Raw genomic sequence first — 21,266 nt, forward strand, 5'->3', positions numbered from 1 at the left:
GAAAAGGACATACAAAAGACAGGAAAACAATCAGTTGCGAATAGTTTTAATAGGTGTTGGGTCTCGTCTTAGTTTGGGATTAACCTATTCAAAATTCCAGAATTTGTGACTAAAGATTAGTTGGTCCCTAAAATATTGGGTTTAGATGTTTGATTTTATAATTTGATCATGCATGAAGCATGGGTATTTCCTTTAATGGCTATGTCAATTTGCATTAAAGCAAGGAAAGATACTTGTGCCTTTCAATAGAGCATTTGCACTTTAATGATATTATTAGTTCCCTAAACTGTTTTTCAGCTCAGTGCATTAGACATTACTGGTAAAAAATATCCAAATGGTGGAAAAGTATAAAAGGCAGCACTTAAATTGTACAGTAACCAGACAAACACATTTTTCCAGCTTGATTATCACACTTAGAATATATGTACAACCCATTACACTGTTAAGGCTGCTGTTCGTGACTTTAGAAACCTGCCTGGCACCACTTCAAATAGAAATGTAGAACAATTTTGGATAGCGTGCGTGAGTCCTTTTATATGCATTTATATGTAATAAAATTAAAGCTGTACTGAGTTGCTGTACTGTTGTTCAGTGGATCTCTGTCTCTATATGATGATCCATTCCCCTAACCACAATGTTACTCTTGTTCAGTGTGAGATAAATGCAACATTTTTATAGGCTTGAGGGTGTTATATATAATGCAGAACACAGCATGTCCCTATAAGTGCTGGAATTGCCGCTCATTACATGCTGTGTGTGTACCAGGGACTAAAAACTAAATGTTTTTTATTTCAGTTTGTTCCGTACAGAAGCTGTATTATTTCGTTCTGGTTCCGAAATTCTACAGTCTCCTTTCCAATTTGTAACCGGTTAGAATTAAATAAAAGAATAGTTAATAACATTCTTTTTAAAATGATTGTACTCTGTGCTAAGGGTGGGTGATATACCAGTTGCAGTGTTGCCAGATCTCACAAGATAACAAATGACCTGGGCTGTGTTTCCCAAAAGATGATTGGCGCCAATGGTTTCTACAATCTACTTTATGATGCTTTTGGGAAACGCAGCCCTGGTCTATAAAAACAAGCTCAAAATAAGGGACTTACCTCAAAATAAGTGAAAAAAATAACTTTTTATTATTATTTTTTTTTTTTATTTGGGGGAATTATCAGCATAGAAATCATAGCAAGCATAGGATACAGTAGCCTATATAAAATAAGATCTTTTCAATAAATGTATTCTTAATATTAAATATATCCACAAAAATATTACAAATATTTAAAATATACATCTAAAATCAATTAATAGCCTAAATCTCTCTCTCCTGCATACACGCACACACTGCATGGGCATGTTTGGACTAAACATCATCTTATGCAAATTGTTGTATTTTAATTATTTGATTTTAATTATTTGTTTTAATTACAGATTTGCTTCTCAGTAAAAACTCGGCAGCATCAAATCTGTATTAATGCATCATATGTAACAATAATTCAGTAAAGACTTGAAAACAATTGAGAAATTTACTTTTTACCTCAATATTTTTCCTTGCATTTGGATTAATCATGCATGTCTCTGTAGTAATTATATATAGTTGCCAAAAAGGTCTTCATCATGTCACAGAAGGCTACATCCACAATGAGCATTTAGGCAAAGAAATGTGTGATGCAGTGGTTTCCTTCAACATCAAAGCCCATGCTTATCTTTTTCAACTAAAAAAGAGAAGCCTAATATTTTGGGCAACATGACATGGTGTAATTCCTGCAAAAAAATTCATTTGTTTTTGGTTTTGGTTTTCATTCCTTGAACCGTTTTTATTCCCTGGTGTGTACACTAGGTAACATACTGTATATTGATATGTACAGTATACTAAAAAAAACATGTCCCATTAAACCATCATTCCTTATCTTTCACTGGAATCTTGCATTCATTTAGCCATTTGTCTCCATTCTGGGGAAAAAGTGCCATAGGAAAATGATGTATGAAAGTGCTCACTCACTTAGCACTTTATTCGGAACACCTGTACACCTACTTATTCATGCAATTATCTAATCAGCCAATTGTGTGGCAGCAGTGCAATGCATAAAATCATGCAGATTCGGGTCAGAAGCTTCAGTTAATGTTCACATCAACCATCAGAATGGGAAAAAAATTTGATCTTGGAAAACGGAAATGCCTTGTTGATGAGAGAGGTCAACGGAGAATGGCCAGACTGGTTCGAGCTGACAGAAAGGCTATGGTAACTTAGATAACAACTCTGTAGTGAGCAGAATAGCATCTCAGAATGCACAACACGTCGAACCATGAAGCAGATGGGCTACAACAGCAGAAGACCACATCGGGCACTTTATTAGGACCATAGAGTTCCTATTAAAGTGCTCAGTGAGTGTATGCTTTAACCTATACATATACACTTATGTTTAAGCTTATTGGTTTGGTTGGCTTCAGATTTTATGCTATTCCATATTCAGTTGCCAACAAAAATCAGGACTGCAATATTTTAACCCAACAAACACCCCAAGTTAAGGATATAATTCAAGGAAACCCAACTTAACAAAAATATTGATGCATAAGGTATACAATAAAAAATATAAATAAATAAAAAGTACCATGGAACATGAATTTGGTGTAATCATTCAGTATACAGTATATCAAACTACTAACGGTATAAGAAAACGCTGTTATTATTATCTGTTCACAATCACTGTACCAGGGTGGACTTTGTAAGGGCTGTAGGCCTCTTTGGCAGAATAAACTCTAGATTAACACTAGACTGACGTCTACTATAATCAATCAGCACTTGAACAATGAAATGGATGTATTTGCTCAGCCCATAAACACTGTGACATGCTGGCAGTTACTGATAAATGTTGCCAATTCAGATCCTATAATACGATTTGGACCAAACTTGAAATGCTACAAGCCCAAACTTTTGTCTTTGCTGGATCAATAACATGAAAAATTGTTTGTTGTTTTCCTCAGGCTGGAGTTTCAGTATGGGTTCAGCTTATCAGTTCCATAGCTGGAGGGTGTTTGTGGTGGTGTGTGCTTTCCCATGTGTCTGTGCTGTGGTGGCCTTAACATTCATGCCAGAAAGCCCCAGGTTCTACTTGGAGGTAAGGATTCTTTAGGAATTAAAGGGGTCATGAAATGCTTTAATTTTTTTTATTATGTTCCTTGAGGTTAGCTTATAATGTTATAAACGTTTTTTGCACAAAAAACGGTAAAATATTTGAAAACATGATAATTTTCCATCCTCATTCTGACCCTGTGTCAGAAACGCTCGGTTTTAGGCTGCATCTCCTTTAAAACATAAAAATGTAACGGCCACCGTTCTGATCAGCTAACATCATTACATCAGAAAAATAGTACTTGTTCAAAAGGTTGAATCTTTGTGACACCTGCGCTAAAAACCATCTAGACGCAGCGCAACAAATGAAACAGAATGCAGGTGCCTCGACATGCATTTTTGAGACTTGATGTTCTTTTTAACTTAGCACTATGTCTAAAAATGTGCCGGTCCTGCACTAGATGCTGAAGAAACAGCGAGATGCGATGCAACAGTCAAAGAGATTCATCCAGCATGTGTTTACATAGGAAAACAATGATGAAATGATGAACAGAACAGATGCACGCAAAAACACGTTCGATGTGAACAGCCCCTAACTCATCCATTCACGTGCTGTGAGTGAGAGCGTGGAACAAGTTCGGTAGGCCTGTTTATTTTTTCATTAATTAAAAACCCAAACCCAAAATCCTACTTGAAAAACTGACCCGAACCCAGCCTGAAACCAACGGGTTCTCTTGTCCCAGTTTGGGTTGCAGACCTCTACTTAGTGATAAACGATGGCTTACTGTTTATTACAAACACACTGATAAATGAAAAATTAGAAATAAATGGTTTACTCACCAGCATTACTGCAGGGCGCAATACAGTTGACACTACCGCATCTTTCAATAAAGCAAACATCTCACCTCGCAGCAGTAACTTGAGCCGTTCTCTCCTTAACAGTACACCCACGACGATGAAGCATGTTGTGGGTCGTGTCCATGCAAATGAGCAATGTGTTGTGACGTCATAAACAGAAAGATTTCAAAACGAGACGTTTAAGCAGGGTGGTAACTATAAATGCTCTTTTTAGATTGGGGAGGAAGTTTTGAATTCTGAAACTTATGGTATGTTTTTATAGTACAGTTACTTCTTATATGTCTAAATATCAAGGAAAATTCTCCATTTCATGACCCCTTTAAGAGGAAAGGCATATTGGATTATTAATTCCAGCTATGCAGTAAATTTTTATGTCCCCATCATATGTTTCTTCACATTTTGGATAAAATAATAAGCTCAAAATAAGGGGGGAAAGGGGGTACATTTTAACATTTTAACATTTATGGGTAGCCATTTTTGTCATCTAAAAACTACAAAGATGAAAAACTGGCAATTTATTAAGAATTGTTCCAGATTTTTTCATTTTTTCCCTTCTCTAATGGGAAAATATTACAAGCAAAATATGTTTTCATGGGAATATTGTTTGTAGGTAATAATTTTATAGGTTTTTCCTCTGTCCTCCATTTCACTTTCAGATTTTCAAACTGCGTAATGCCAAAGACTCCCCAAAAAGTATTGTCTTGCAAGGGCCCCCTTTTCTAAAATATGAAGGCACCTGTATATTTTCATGTATAAAGACCCATTTATACTGTGAGAGAAAAAAATAGTAAGCATGATATTGTAGATTAAGAATTGTTTTTTTTTATTTTATTTATTTTGGCTTTTATTAGTAATTTTGCACACTTATCCTTGTTTCCTTGTCCTTTGAAGTTCCCGGACTCCAGTTTGATATTTTTTTTTTTTTCACATTTCAAAAATTTGCTTCTGTTTGATAAAAGTACAGAAATCGGTATGATTTAAAAATTTCTAAAGAAAGTAAAAAAAAAAAAAAAACATTTTTAACTTCAAGTCGACTTTATGTCTTTATGTTCACCTTGTTGGGTTCCATTCTGTTGGATATCATGTTAATTGTCATTTTGTAAATAATCAAGTTATAATAAAGGTTTTAAGTGCCTGAGCTAGCAAATATTTGAATGTCTGACATCAATTTTTATAGAAATACATCCTTGAAATGCAGCACAAGCATAGTCATTTTTTTTTGTTTTGTTACAAAAGGTACTGCATAACAGGGATGAATCTAATGATAATACACCGTGAAGATCTCAAGTGTCTCTTTAATTGGAGTGGGTTACTTTGTTGCTAACTGCATGTTTACAAGTACTTCCATTCAGTACAACAGTCTTAAACAACTGAGGAAATTGCCTGACTTAAGGGAACATGACTCTCTTTGAAGATAATGCCTCCTGCTTGTCGTGACTCCCTATACCCGTTTTTAGGGCTTGCCATCGCATTGGAGGTGGGAGGCTGTCATCTTGCGTTGCGGGTGGCACTTAATCCACTTAATCTCTTAGGGATTTTTTCTGCTTTATCCTTTCAGGTGGGAAAGCACGACGAGGCCTGGATGATCCTCAAGCACATTCATGACACAAACATGCGAGCGCGTGGACAGCCTGAGAAAGTCTTCACCGTGAGTTGATTCCCTCAGTGCGCTAACTTTAAGCAGATTAGTGCACCAACCATACTGTACTTTAAAGTTGCATAAATTCATGACTGATTGCCTCATCTTGCCCAGTATGTGGGCTTTAAGGTTGGCTTGTGTCATTTAATGAGCTTCACAAGTAGAGACAGCTTGCAACCTGCATCGAAATTGTGAGCACCCCAACGATCAAGCTGTCAGAAAAATAGGGCAATCTTTTTCTTTCTTAAAATGCAGTGGCACCCAAAAGTACACTTTGTACACTTTTTGGATACTTAATGTATGAATTTCATTGCATTAGATAACAAAGTGGCATCTGCAAACAAATGCTGCTTGACCTTTTCTCATAACTAACATTTTTGTTTTCTTAGCCATTTTTGAATTACTGTTAACCATCTTGTCCTTAGGTAACTTTAAGTAAATTTATGAAGTCAGTTACCTTCAAGTTCACACAGGTGTCCTAGCAAAGTAACCATAAGTGCAGTTCATCTCATTAACTATTGACTTGTTCCACCAAGTTTGACAACCAGAAAGTGACCAGATAGTTGTTATGTTGTTTTATAATTAAAAACCTGAGAATTATTATTATTATTATTATTTTTTTTTATTTATTTTTTGTCTTTTAAATTAATGGTTTGATATAAATGGTTTGATATCGATAAGCTTGGTTTAATATTTTGCTATGTAATGTAGCAACTTGTGTGGCTTAAATGTCCTTATACTTTTGGGGCCACTGTAAGTTCAGAAGAATGTACAATGAAGTTAAACTCTTATGGCTTAATCTTGGTAACTGTTTCTTCTTGTAGGTGAACAGAATTAAGGTCCCAAAGCAGATGGATGAGTTTGTAGAGATGCAGACGGATGGCAACTTTTTCTCAAAAGTGATCTTCAGGGTAAAGACTGAACTTCATGGGGTAAGGTTCATGATGTGACACCTTTTAGAAAAAAAAGTCTTATTTTATAATTGATATGAATTACAGTGTACCTGTGATTTTTATGACATATATATATATATATATATATATATATATACACTATATTGCCAAAAGTATTCGCTCACCTGCCTTTAGACGCATATGAACTTAAGTGACATCCCATTCTTAATCCATAGGGTTTAATATGACGTTGGCCCACCCTTTGCAGCTATAACAGCTTCAACTATTCTGGGAAGGCTTTCCACAAGGTTTAGGAGTGTGTTTATGGGAATTTTTGACCATTCTTCCAGAAGCACATTTGTGAGGTCAGACACTGATGTTGGACGAGAAGGCCTGGCTCACAGTCTTTGCTCAAATTCATCCCAAAGGTGCTCTATCGGGTTGAGGTCAGGACTCTGTGCAGGCCAGTCAAGTTCTTCCACACCAAACTCGCTCATCCATGTCTTTATGGACCTTGCTTTGTGCACTAGTGCGCAGTCATGTTGGAACAGGAAGGGGCCATCCCCAAACTGTTCCCACAAAGTTGGGAGCATGGAATTGTCCAAAATCTCTTGGTATGCTGAAGCATTCAGAGTTCCTTTCACTGGAACTAAGGGGCCAATCCCAGCTCCTGAAAAACAACCCCACACCATAATACCCCCTCCACCAAACTTCACAGTTGGCACAATGCAGTCAGACAAGTACCGTTCTCCTGGCAACTGCCAAACCCAGACTCGTCCATCAGATTGGCAGATGGAGAAGCATGATTCGTCACTCCAGAGAACACGTCACCACTGCTCTAGAGTCCAGTGGCGGCGTGCTTTACACCACTGCATCCGACGCTTTGCATTGCACTTGGTGATGTATGGCTTGGATGCAGCTGCTCGGCCATGGAAACCCATTCCATGAAGCTCTCTACGCACTGTTCTTGAGCTAATCTGAAGGCCACATGAACTTTGGAGGTCTGTAGCGATTGACTCTGCAGAAAGTTGGCGACCTCTGCGCACTATGCGCCTCAGCATCCGCTGACCCCGCTCTGTCATTTTACGTGGCCTACCACTTCGTGGCTGAGTTGCTGTCATTCCCAATCACTTCCAATTTGTTATAATACCACTGACAGTTGACTGTGGAATATTTAGTAGTGAGGAAATTTCACGACTGGACTTGTTGCACAGGTGGCATCCTATCACAGTACCACGCTGGAATTCACTGAGCTCCTGAGAGCGGCCCATTCTTTCACAAATGTTTGTAGAAGCAGTCTGCATGCCTAGGTGCTTCATTTTATACACCTGTGGCCATGGAAGTGATTGGAACACCCGAATTCAATTATTTGGATGGGTGAGCGAATACTTTTGGCAATATAGTGTATATATATATATATATATATATATATATATATATATATATATATATATACTTTCTATAAACTTTCTTTGTCCTTCCAGATTTGGTTGAACTTCTTGAAGTGTTTTAATTATCCAGTGAAAGACAGTACAGTGAAACTTGCGATTGTGTGGCTTACACTATCATTTGGGTAAGTCCTTCATATTTGTAACTACAGGTCACTAAGCTAAACTGTACATGCAGAGAACTGCTCATGATCTGAAAAGGCAGGATTACTGCTTCAGGGTAGAAAGACTGTTTGTGTACTGTTAGTCATTTACTGTAAGTAAAATAAAGAACAAGCTTATATTTTTTGTTTATCCCTTAAAGCTAGCAGAGAAAAAAATTATCAAAATATTAATAACTACAGTCTTGACCAACACAAAATAGGTATCGTTTTAAAGCTTAGAATCTGTACTTTACAATGCATGCAGGCATTATGACCAAAAATGAACGAGTGCTTTGTAATTTGCAGACAAATTAGAAGTGTTCCGTTTTGATAATTTATTAATCATTTTGCACAGTACATATTATTGTAATCGGTTAAAACATCAAACTGAGGGGGCCTGGGTGGCTCAGCGAGTAAAGACGCTGACTACCACCCCTGGAGTCGCGAGTTTGAATCCAGGGCATGCTGAGTGACTCCAGCCAGGTCTCCTAAGCAACCAAATTGGCCCAGTTGCTAGGGAGGGTTGAGTCACATGGGGTAACCTCCTCATGGCTGCTATAATGTGTGGTTCTCGCTCTCAGTGGGGCATGTGGTGAGTTGTGCGTGGATGCTGCGGAGAATAGCATGGGCCTCCACACATGCTACACCACTGCAGTAACGCGCTCAACAAGCCATGTGATAAGATGTGCAGATTGACGGTCTCAGACGCGGAGGCAACTGAGATTCGTCCTACGCCACCACGAGGACTTAGAGCGCATTGGGAATTGGGCATTCCAAATTGGGGAGAAAAATAAATAAATAAATAAATAAAACATCAAATTGATCAAATAGCCAAGAGTAGAATACAACCAGCCTATTTGTTTTACTTACAGTCTTTGACATAGATGTTACATGTAAACAGGGGTTGCTTATAAGCCATGTTTTTGCTTATAACTTCATGAAAAATAAACAGAACATAAAATATCACATACCAATACTTAGTGTAGGGGATGTCCGTTAAAAAAAGACCACACACAACATAATTGGATGCATAGATCATTAGAAAATCCACATGAAGCACAATGTGCACACAGCACATAATGTGCTATCTGGCTAAAATCATGTTAGCTTTCCTGGATCAGATAACTTCATCGGAATGATGTAGTATGTTATCCAGCATCATGGAATGCTAAACCAATCGTATTAGGATTCAGAGGTGGAAGTCATTCAAATATGGGCAGAGAGGATCGTTCACTCTAATTACATATGGCCACCAGGAGACATGACACAGACTCAATGATGGCTCAAATGACACAGAATGGAACTAAATGAGATCTTGCTACTCATGCCTGCATGCTTTGGAGAGAGTAAGTGATTCCTGAGAAAGACATTTGATATTTGAAATTAACAGCCAAACAAACACACCCCTTGCTTCAGTGCTCCTTCAGAAGCTCCACCCCTCAAATTCATGCATGCGCAATAGTGTTGTGTGGATTGGTCCAATCCACTTTGTTTATTTTCCCATTTACAGAGTCAGGGCTGTGTACAAACACCAGATTTTTTTCAGCGCGCACACAGAATGGACAGCTAGCGGACTGTGAATAGATTTTCACGGAATTTGACAAAAAGTGTATTGGATTAAAATGACTTACTCCACCTTTAAAGGGTTAAAATATTAGTTCAAAAATGAAAATTAATCTACTCACTCTTATGTTATTAAAAATCCATATGCCTTTCTTTCTTCTCTAGAACACACACACAAAAAAATGTGTCACATTGCTAAATGAAAGTGAACAATGAAAGTGAAAGGGGACAGATGCTGTCAAGCTCCAAAAATGAAACAAAAAAAGCACCATTAAAGTATATAGAAAAGTAATCTTTACAACTTGTGTGCTGTACTCTTCTGAAGTCATACAGTATGATAGCTTTGTGTGAGAATATTTTTTGAGAACTGAGAATCTTCCCCTCTTCTGTAGCTCTAAAATAAGCTTCTGGTCTTCACTAAATACTGGTCTTGACAAAATGATGTCTATGCAAGCTCATGCAAAAAATGTCTTTTAAAGAAATCCAATACCCCTGCAGGTATTATGGTTTATCTGTATGGTTCCCTGATGTCATCAGACACCTTCAGGCCAATAACTATGCCTCCAAAGTACAAAGGCATTCCAACGAACGGATTGAAGACTTCACCTTTAATTTCACCCTAGAGAACCAGATACACACTAATGGCTTATTTGTCAATGACAGGTAACCTATTCAAAGGCTAATGTAAAGTTATCTTTTTATGAATGTACTAAGTGGTATTGAAACGTTCTAAACTATATATATATATATATATATATATATATATATATATATATATATATATATATTGCCCATAACTTATTACAGTAATCTTTTTTTATTTCTTTCCCCAGGTTTATTAATATGAAATTCAAGTCAGTCGCTTTCATAAATACCACCTTTCAAAGTTGCTTTTTTGATGATGTGACCTCAGTAGGATCATTCTTTCGAAACTGCACATTTATTGAAGCTGTCTTCTATAACACTGGTAAATTAAGGCAATGATTTTTTACAAATAATCATATTGGAATTTTACCACTTTGCGACATGTCCATGCATACATAACAATCTGTATACACAATGTTCTAAACTTCATAAAATGTTTTATTATTTTTTTAACAGATATTGATGACTCCAAACTTATAAATACGGACATCGTAAACAGCACATTTTACCACAACAAAACAGGCTGTCAAATGACGTTTGTGGATGATTATAGTGCTTACTGGGTCTACTTTGTCAATTTTTTGGGAACACTGGCTGTGCTGCCTGGCAACATCGTATCTGCACTTCTCATGGATAAAATTGGCCGCTTGTCTATGTTAGGTGAGGCAGATATTTTCCTTAAATTACACCTTTTACAACAAAATATCTAAAGGATAAGATATGTAATGTTATGTGAATTGAAACACTTTGCGGTACTGTCAAAGTAAAACTATACTGAGATTAACACTTACCGTAAATGTTATCATTTAAAAACATGAAAGAATAGTCCTTCAGTCTATGTAAGTATTTTCTGTGTTTTATCAGGGTTTTCCATGATCCTATCTGGTATAAGCTGCTTCTTCCTGTGGTTTGGCACCAGTGAGTCTATGATGATTGGGATGCTGTGCCTATACAATGGGCTGAGTATCTCTGCCTGGAACTCCCTGGACGTTGTGACAGTCGAGCTCTACCCTACAGACAGAAGGTGGGGTTGTACTCATACATTATGATATATGCTAAAACACACAGATAATACAATTAGAAAGTTTAATTATCTCAAAGCTCAAAGCCCATTAAAGACCTCATGAAATCGCTTGATAGGGGCAGTTTTCTGTCCTCTGTTGATGTATTTCCTGTTGAAACCAAATGTTTGGCCAGGACATATTAAAGGATTCAACCCTGCAACATCCCTTAAATAGCCAATAGGCTTTAGTTACGTCATAGCAATAAACATACTTGCTAGTTGTTTATTATTTAGTTGGGCCAAAAATCTGAGAAATCAGTATTTTTGGTCTATATTTCCGTAAGAGAAAGACTGTAAATTTTAAATGTGTATATCTGCTTTAAAGCTGAAGTATGTAATTTCTGCACCACCAAACTGAATTGCAAAAATAAACTTTGTTTTCAAAACAGATTTCTGAATACACCTCCCTTCTGCCACTGGTCAAACAAAGAGCTAGTCCAGCCCCCAACTCATGGCATTGGTTGAGTAAATCCCAAAGTATGCTTTGGTTTAGACACAAAAGCTTACCATCTGCGTACAGACGAATGCAAGCCTTTCAAAGTATACATTATTTGACCGTGCATGCATACACAATCGGTTGGCGTACGTGTGCTAAGACTGCTATGAGATACTCGACTGTTTAGACAGGAATTTAGACACATAAAGATGTCTTTATATTCCTTCAGACTCGAGTACAAATGCAGGTGTCTCCTGACCTCACACATGCGCTCTTGATGTGCACATTGACTGTTGTTGTTTCCACATTCGTCACCTGTTTTTTAGCAGCGAATACATCTTCTTCTAGTGCTTCTTAGTGACAGCAATTAGGGATGGGCGATACCACTTATTTTCTTTTTGATCTCATACCAAATACTTTTAGGCCAGTATCGTCGATATCGATACCTCTAATAAATGTAATTTTTACAAATTCTTGGGATATAATTAGTAACTTAAATGATTTATTTTTTTATATATTTATAGGCCTAAGCAGAAAATTATTAGGCTGCTTTGTTTACCTTTTAAAAATGTGTAAGTATAAGCCACATATAAAACCATAAAATTAACCATAGATATTATTATATGGCTACTATTACTAAAACCAAGTTACAATATGGATACTACAGTAATGCTGTAGCAAATGGTTAATTGTATCAAAACCTTGGTTATTGCCAAAAAAAAACAAAAAAAACAAAACATGGTTACTACAGTCGTGGTTACTAGTCATGTTTAATACAATATTACTACAGTAAATCCATGGGTAGTTTTCATATGGGTATCATTTATTAACGAGGATTAAAGATCATTATCAGTGTTTTAACACCTGAATTTAAATAAGCCCGTAAAAATGGTCACACAAGCCCATTATAATACATGTCATGTCTAGGTTTGTCATTATTTGGTGTGAATAACTCCAGATGCTGTTTGTATTTCTGTCATTACCTCAGGAAAGCACTGCTCCCTCTTTGAATGAGTACTATGACTGAAAGTGTGAGCGCTGTTTCTGACTGCTAGTGTATTTTAGCATTTCTGCGCATCAAGATGAGCGGAAGAAAAAATAGTTCTGATGGCATGCAACTATTCGCTAATATAATTATTTCCACTTCAAAGCTTATGAGATGCAAAAAAACTTCAGAATTGATATTTTTATGTGAGGATCGATATTCTTGATCAGTATCGGAAGTATCAATACTTTAGTATCGATCCGCCCATCCCTAAGAGCAATGGATCTAATGTGAGTATTGTCACCTTGTGGACAGACTTATTAGTGCAAATAATTTTAGGCGCATGCGCATTCTGTTTGTTCAAAGACACGCGGTTAGAAAAATCGGGCTGTACATGCTCAGTGCTCGAGCACTCTGTGGATGACAGCATTTGCATCACGCATCCTGTGCGCGGACGCACAGCATTCGCCTCTGAGCGAAGTATACTTTGGGCTTAATGTTGCTGGGACGGGTCTAAGCGGGTCGCTCAAAACAAACAGAGCAATTTTCATTTCGGAACAGAAACACAGTTTTTAAAGTTTTTGAGAAAATTAACCTATGAATGTCTTACTAATAGCTGTCTCTGCATATTAAGCTGGGATAGAATAAATTATTTCAACAAAGAAAAAGTAACATACTTCAGTTTTAAGTACATTTTTGTCAATGTTTTGGAGTACACTGGCATATGGATGGCCTCAAAGCTAATAGACATGAACTGAAAAGTCACAAAACTCTCATTTTGATTTCATAGGGTCTTCAAAGATCAGTTTAAACCCGGTTTTTTTTTTTGCCTTTTTCTCTTCCACCCTCCTTCTATCCAACTTTTTCTTTATTTCAGAGGAACTGGATTTGGCTTCTGTAATGCATTGTGCAAATTAGCTGCAGTGATGGGCAATCTGATTTTTGGCTCTTTAGTAGGCATCACCAAAGCCATCCCCATTCTTCTGGCATCATCAGTGCTCGTTGGTGGTGGTTTAGTGGGACTGCGACTACCTGACACAAGATTCAATGTCCTCATGTAACCCTTGTGCCAGAGGTATGGTGAAATTCAAAATGCTTGACTTAACCCTTATTTCTAAATTCATTATGGTTCATTGTGCACTTCTTTACACAAATGCTTTTACTTTTTTAATGATGTTTCTCCTGGAGGAAGATAGGGAACGGTGATTTAGTTACATTGTGTTCACTACAAGATATTAAGCTCTACTGAAGCTACATTTTCAGTAAATACACTTTCAGATGGTAAAATATCTTGTTGTTTTTTCTTTGCAATGATTTTAACAGCATTCTACAAATGGCCCTTGTCTCTCCTGGGTGGCTTTTTAGGGGTTTGGAAGTGGAAGTGAGCATAAATATTAATGTCCCCTTATTAAGACTTGTGCGAAGCAAGCTATTAATGAGCAGCCCAAGCCAGCTGTAAATATGCAGCGAACCTGGATGATCAGAAAAACTGAGAAAGCTGCACAGCTGTATTACAGCTGGTTGACTGAACCAAGAGAATTACATGTAGAGATGAGAGAATAGCTGAAGGAGTAAGGGTGTACTGATAAACAACTCTCCCAATGAACAAGTCTCTACTGCAAGTGCCTAGCTTTAGGGCTTGACAGTATATATTCAATTAAGTATTACAGGGTTTTTTTTATATTAGAAACTGTGTATTTCAGACACTTCTTTATTTAAAAATGTAATAATCCTGTACTTTTATTAGCAAGCCTTTTGCACATGTACACCAACCTCTGAAGAAAAGGCCTCAGCTGTGCATTGTTCTCATGCTAAATATATAGAAAGACTGATTTTATGATGTACTTACAGACAGATTTACAAAAATAGGATTATCAAATTTCCTGATTTATTATTATTGCTCTGCAGATGTTCATATTGAGTTAAGCATACTTTATGCAGTCTTTAAGCATAAATTATTTTGTTCTGCCACTATGTCATGGTCATTTGTGATGTTAAGTTGTCTGACAGTGAATGGCCTTTTGAAACTTTGCCTCTCCATCACATATGAACTAGAAAAGCAGATAACATTACCTTAAGGTAACTCAAAGAGTGTATGTCCCATGTTCACTCATGCAAACCCTCTTGAATCTTTTCAATATGACATGGACAGAAAAGATTGAGAATCAGGGTGGTGAGGATACTGCTGTGCTGAAAAGCCTCTTTTATGTACAATGTCAAAGACTAGTCTTGTTGACTTGACAGCGAGCAGCCAGGTTTGTAGGTGCAGAGGGAGTTTAGAGGGCTCGCCTCAACATATGGGATCTACAATCTGTAGAGAGGGGCAGAGAGATGTGTTTGATAATCACAAGACACGTGATTCATTTATAAGTATAATTTACAAGCAAGGGCAAGACATTAAGAGTTAATTAATAGTGTCAAGTTCATTAAGAGTGTTTAGAATTTGTTATTTGGTTGCTTATTTCTACATAAAGAATTATATATATATATATATATATATATATATATATATATATGGGTAATATTTACATTTTAATTAAGGTACCATGATAGACTTTGGGAACACAGGTACATAAGCCAGAGCAGTTGAAGATATTTGTTATACAGATACAGTATGTCAGTTATAGCCCATAATTTTTTGTTTAATGCTTAAACTTGTTCCTTTAGTCAATCAATTTTTGTTTTGGTCTGTTTACAGTCATTATATATATATATATATATATATATATATATATATATATATATATATATATATATATATATATATATATACACACACATACATATACAGGGTTGGGAGGGTTACTTTTGAAATGTATTCCACTACAGATTACAGAATACATGCTGTAAAATGTCATTTTTAATGTATTTAGTTAGATTACTCAAGGTCAGTAACGTATTCTAAATAATTTGGATTACTTCTTCAACACTGGTAGATTTTTTCACTTGTTTTGACTGTAAAAACTGCCAGTACAGTAAGACAAAATACACATGTTAAAAACACATTCTCTGAAAAACCTAAATATCTTATGCAGTGTTGTTTCTAAAACAAGATAAATCAAATTGATCTTTTTTTAAGGATTATATATATATATATATATATATAACTTACACTTGAAGTGAAAAGTATTACTTTATGCTAACTGTGCTTTCAAGACTCAGCAGTGATGTGTTTGATGACATGAAATCATTGTCTGCTTTTGCATTCAGTGCCAAATTCAGTACTCTCAACACAATCAGCAATCATATAAACTTGTATTAGTAGTATTACAGAATTAATTTAGCTCTAAGCAAAAGATGTCTAACTTTTGATATGTTTTGTTTAGGCTTCCAACTAACCAAAGTGGCTTAATGCTGTCTCAGTCTCAGCAGAGCTATGCAGTTTCCTGAAAACATTATTTATAAATGAGATTGTGTTATCATTTACAGAAATTACTGTTGCTGTACTGTATTTAATGTAAGTCTGTCTTCACCCGAAGACCTTTTCTTGTATTTGTGTATATATTGTAGTGTTAACATGCTGTCTGAATTTATGTGTGTCTGCTTTTGTGAACAGTACAGTATATGTGTATGAGTAAAAAATGTATGCTTGTCTGTGTACATTTTGTACATAGGGTTTCTGTGACTGACATACAAGCTGAATACTGTGTGTGTACATTTTCGGGGACAGCAATAGATGCAGCTTTACTGTATGTACACTGTTGAAACCGCTTACAATACATCTGTCATTGCAGTATTATCCCTACCAAGAGCCAGCTACCTTAAGACACCAACAAAATTGCATGTACTAAACTTTTTGGGTCTGTGTGCTCAGCTCTGAGTTCTTGTGCTTCCCGTTGCAGAGGAACAAACTAAAAAAGTCAAATATACAAAAGAATGTAGTACTGTTTTGTGTTTTACGGCAGAAAAGAAGCAGCTTTAATATTTTGTGAAGGTAATAAAGATGTTTAAAAGTGTCTGTGCCTGTTAATGTAAAATAAATCCTTATTTGAAGTTACAAATATAAACTTTACAAAAGTTACAACCTTCAAGAATGATGACAAATGCAACATAAAAATGGTTAGCAAAGTGATAAACCTCTTTGTCTTACAACCACACTAACATAGCTCCTGTCAGAGGCTCACACAGAATGGCCAAAATGAGTTGAGGTATTGCAGAAATTAGGTTTAGTGTAAGCAAATGCAATTTAATAAATGATATAGGAACACATGCTTTTACAATTTAATTTTATTTCCATTTTACAATATATAATTATTCATTATATTATTTATTTTTTCTAAGAATAACACTCATAAATTCTAATGAATCACTCTTGTTGTGCCTTACGTCATGCCAACTGAAACAGATATAAATAAAATAGTATATATTTTTTTTTTTACAACAATGCTTTTGCTGTGCAGTTTTACTGGTCCATTTCATCTGAACACATAGACGTTTCCTACCGTATGTTTAAATACATTTCAGGACTTTAAAAAGTTGTTTTTGGTACACTTTATTTATTTATTTATTTTATATAAAATGCTAGAAGAGATCTGACTTCGGGGGAGAACACTTTGGGAAATGGAACATTATTTATATGCATATAAATTTTTACTGTACCTGACTTCTCTTTTGTGGCCTCCTTCATTTACAGTATACTACCATACTGATATCTTCAGGAGGCTTGCGGTCTACCAGTGTATCACACACTCGCAAAGTTATCTTGCATTCATGTCAGTAAACCTCATTTGGATGGGACTAGTAAGGACATCACGTTACTGTAAGAAAAATCACACTTCACAGAGGTATGGACATGTCTGCGTTTTTTTCCATACCTCTGTGAAAATTGCAAAAGTAAATTACCTACCGTTTTTCAGATAACTCGGGTCTCCTGAGAAATCGAATCCCATCCATATGGGAATGTCTGTGATTGAGTTTTTTTTACACCCTCATAATGTGATTATAATGCGATTAAGGCAAAACTGCGATTAAACTGTTGCTCATGTAAACCGAATATTGCAATTATGATATTGCGATTCTGCTTATAATCAGAGTAATGATAATCGCAGTAAGATATGTGGAGGCCTCCTATTTTAATCGCTTTATACTGGCATGCAAACACTTTAATCGCATTTCTTCCACTCTGACCAAAGTGTGCCTGCACAAGTGCTGCAGACGGATCATGTTCCACTCAAGCACAGGTTCGAAAACAAAAGCATCGTGAAAAAGAAGCTGCACTTACTTTTCGGCTTCAGGTAAAATGGCAGTTACATGCACTGTTTTCCAGCAGTGGTGCTCCCCCATCTACAGCCCCACTGCAAAAGAAAACATATTTTCCCAAGTTGTGAATGTCCATTTGCAGTCTGAATTGAATGTTGGGGAGATAAAAAAAAGACCATATCCCACAAAATAATGGAAGGAAACACATCTTTTAAATGAGTTTGTGCTTGCGGGTGAAACACAACAACCCATGACTCTTATAAACCGATTCTTTTTTTTTTGTGTGAATCAAAACAGACAGCGGATCCAGTGTAATCTAAAATGTCTCTTATTAATTTTTTTATTTATTTATAAATTGTTCAAAAAGACTTACAAACTGACTGACTAATTTTCCCTATGCCAAGCTGTATTTAAAGAGACATATTTGCAACAAGATATTTTTTTTAAATAAATATTTAGTTATAAAAAAGCATTAAAATATCACATTTCTCAGAGCAAATAATCAGAGTAATGCCAAGTAGCATGTAAACGGGATTGAAGTGGCTGGCCCAAATCATGTAAACATTTTTATTTAATTATGCCTTACACTGATTATTGCAATAACCAGAGTATTGGTGTACATGTAAACGTAGTCATTCAAATGCAAACATTTTCAGTTACTGATGCCACTGTAGAAATTCACTATTTGCAGTCACTCATGATTAATTTCATCCATGAGTGAAAGTGTCCAATAACAGGGCGGTTACTGAGATTAAGCGGTCATGTGGTCCTAACATGGACCCTCTCTATGTAGAATAAAACAGCTTTTATTAGGTTACTGATATGACTGGAACCTTCATCTCTTGTGAGTGCTCATGATTATATATATATATACAGGGTTGGAGAGTAACGAAATACATGTAACGGGATTACGTATTTAAAATACAAATATAAGTAACTGTATTCCACTACATTTACAATTTAAATCATTGGTAATTAGAATACAGTTACATTCAAAAAGTATTTTGATTACTGAAGAGATTACTTTGCATTTTATTGTCATTTGTTTCATTTAATATTTAGTCCTTTCAGGTGGAAAACATTTATACAAATAAATGATGCGATCCAAAGTGCATTTGAACAGCGGTGAAACACTTTCTTGTGATGTGTGGCATTCATACGAGCAGACAGAGAAGTAAGTTTGAAGTAAGTTTGGAGCAGAAGAAATAGAAATAAACTGGCAGTTTTTATAGTCAAAACAAGTGAAAAAATCTACCAGTGTTGAAGAAGTAATCCAAAGTATTTAGAATACGTTACTGACTTTGAGTAATCTAACGGAATATGTTACAAATTAAATTTTACAGCATGTATTCTGTAATCTGTAGTGGAATACATTTCAAAAGTAACCCGACCAACCCTGTATATATATGTGTGTGTGTGTGTGTTGCAAAATCACCATTCATGTCTTTAGGATTAACACTTTTTTAATGAGGGTGATTACTGAGTGCACCTATAATTTTTCTCTATGCTTCTCACTTATTTGGACATTTGTTGAATACCATAACTATAAGTAAATATGTTGCATTTCCTAGTGCAAATTCATCATGGATTTTGATCTTTTTGACAACTTTCTGTGTAAAATAAAAGTTGTTGGAAATTAAAAAAGAACATTAAATCATTGATGAAATGATCCTGCCTCTTCGGTCTTGTTTTATTTTCTGTTGAAAGGATTGTGACAGTTTCCTCCACCCATCTCTCAGGTTGTCCCATGTGCTTGTTTCTCTCTCTGCCTTGTGTTTCTCACAGGTGCTGCTCAGCAGCAATCAGTTGCCATGGCAGCACTGATTTGCACGGCTCGTGATTAGTGGCAGCACCTGTATCCTGTCACCCTTTCCTCTATTTATTCTCTCCTTTGTCTCCTCTTTCCTGCCAGATTGTTGTGTTCTGTTCCCAGTCAAGTCATGTTGTGCCTGTGTATTCCAGTTACCCCCCAGTTGGTTTGTTTTGTGTAGTTCCTGTGTATCCACTTTCTCCCAGGTGGTTTGTTTTTCAATTTTATTATCTTGTTTTATTTTGTAGTCCCTCGTGAGTGTTTTGCTTGTAAGTTGTTTTGTTTACTTTTTTCAATAAAACTCTATTGCCATTCCTGCATCTTGGGTCCTTCCTCAAAAAACTGTGACAACTGAAGAGAGTCTGATCACGAAGTGCTCATGAAGGCTTCTAGTGGCTGTAGCAGGCTGGCAGAGTCAGGTACTCCTTGATCAGCTGAGGTGTTGGTTAAATTACTCAAATCAATCCATTACTAATTACTTCTCTTAAATTGTAATCATATTACTTTATCAACTACTTTATTGGAAGAGTGATCTCATTACTGATTGTTTTACTTTTACTTTCTAAAACAATTTTCCGCTCAAATTCAAAGTGATGTTTATATTTCCTCATTCATTGTTGTACACAAGTCATGTGCTCAGCACCTCACGTTTCTCCCTTACAATGACAGCTGTCATGAAATGCAAACAGATGTAAATATTTAAAACATGAATATAATTCATAATTCCACAATATTATTTTAGAAATATGTATAACCCAAGTAATGTATTTTATTGTAATTACATGAATTAAACATCTGTAACTGTAGTCTGATTACAAGAATTTAAAATGTACTGTTACACTAGTAAAATAAATCATGCATTTAGATTACAGTAAATGCCAAACACTGGTCAGGTATGATCCTCATCTTAGAGAGTTCACCCAAAAATTTAAATGTCCTCATTTATTCACCCTCATGCCATCCCTGATGTGTATGACTTTCTTCTGCTGAACACAAACTAAGATTTTTAGAAGAATATCTCAGCTCTGTAGGCCCATACAATGCAAGTGAATTGTGGCCACATCTTTGAAGCTCAAAATCACACGAAGACAGCATAAAAGTAATCCATATGACTTAAGTGATTAAATCCATATCTTCAGAAGTAATAATAGGTGTGGGTGTGAAACAGATCAATATTTAAGTCTTTTTTTTACTATAAATCTCCACTTTCAGTTTCACTTCCACATTCTTCTTTTGTTTTTGGCTATATGCATTCTTCATGCATATCGCCACCTGCTGGGCTGGGAGAAGAATTTATAGTAAACAAAACAAGGACGTCAATATTGATCTGTTCTTCACCCACACTAAACATATCGCTTCTGAAGACATTGATTTAACCACTGGATTCTTATGGATTACTTTTATGCTGTCTTTGTGTGCTTTTTGGGCCTTCAAAGGTCTGGTCACCATTCACTTGCATTGTAAGGAACTACAGAGCTGAGATATTCTTCTAAAAATCTTAGTTTGTGTTCAGCAGA

General features: G+C 36.0%; 1 protein-coding gene across 1 annotated transcript in view; it reads left to right on the forward strand.

The window, feature by feature from the left end:
* Positions 1 to 16,696, forward strand: part of LOC127421144 (synaptic vesicle glycoprotein 2C-like) — a 39,164-nt gene extending 22,468 nt beyond the window's left edge. The window contains exons 5-14 of the mRNA XM_051663949.1: positions 2,980 to 3,113; positions 5,484 to 5,573; positions 6,389 to 6,496; positions 7,942 to 8,030; positions 10,110 to 10,274; positions 10,445 to 10,578; positions 10,713 to 10,916; positions 11,121 to 11,280; positions 13,618 to 13,815; positions 16,067 to 16,696. Coding sequence (XP_051519909.1) covers positions 2,980 to 3,113; positions 5,484 to 5,573; positions 6,389 to 6,496; positions 7,942 to 8,030; positions 10,110 to 10,274; positions 10,445 to 10,578; positions 10,713 to 10,916; positions 11,121 to 11,280; positions 13,618 to 13,801 — 1,268 coding nt within the window. The 3' untranslated portion in view covers positions 13,802 to 13,815; positions 16,067 to 16,696. The remainder of the gene's footprint in view (positions 1 to 2,979; positions 3,114 to 5,483; positions 5,574 to 6,388; positions 6,497 to 7,941; positions 8,031 to 10,109; positions 10,275 to 10,444; positions 10,579 to 10,712; positions 10,917 to 11,120; positions 11,281 to 13,617; positions 13,816 to 16,066) is intronic.
* The last annotated feature ends 4,570 nt before the right edge of the window (positions 16,697 to 21,266 follow it).

Source organism: Myxocyprinus asiaticus, chromosome 3 (genome assembly GCF_019703515.2).
Source record: "Myxocyprinus asiaticus isolate MX2 ecotype Aquarium Trade chromosome 3, UBuf_Myxa_2, whole genome shotgun sequence".
Lineage (NCBI taxonomy): Eukaryota > Metazoa > Chordata > Actinopteri > Cypriniformes > Catostomidae > Myxocyprinus > Myxocyprinus asiaticus.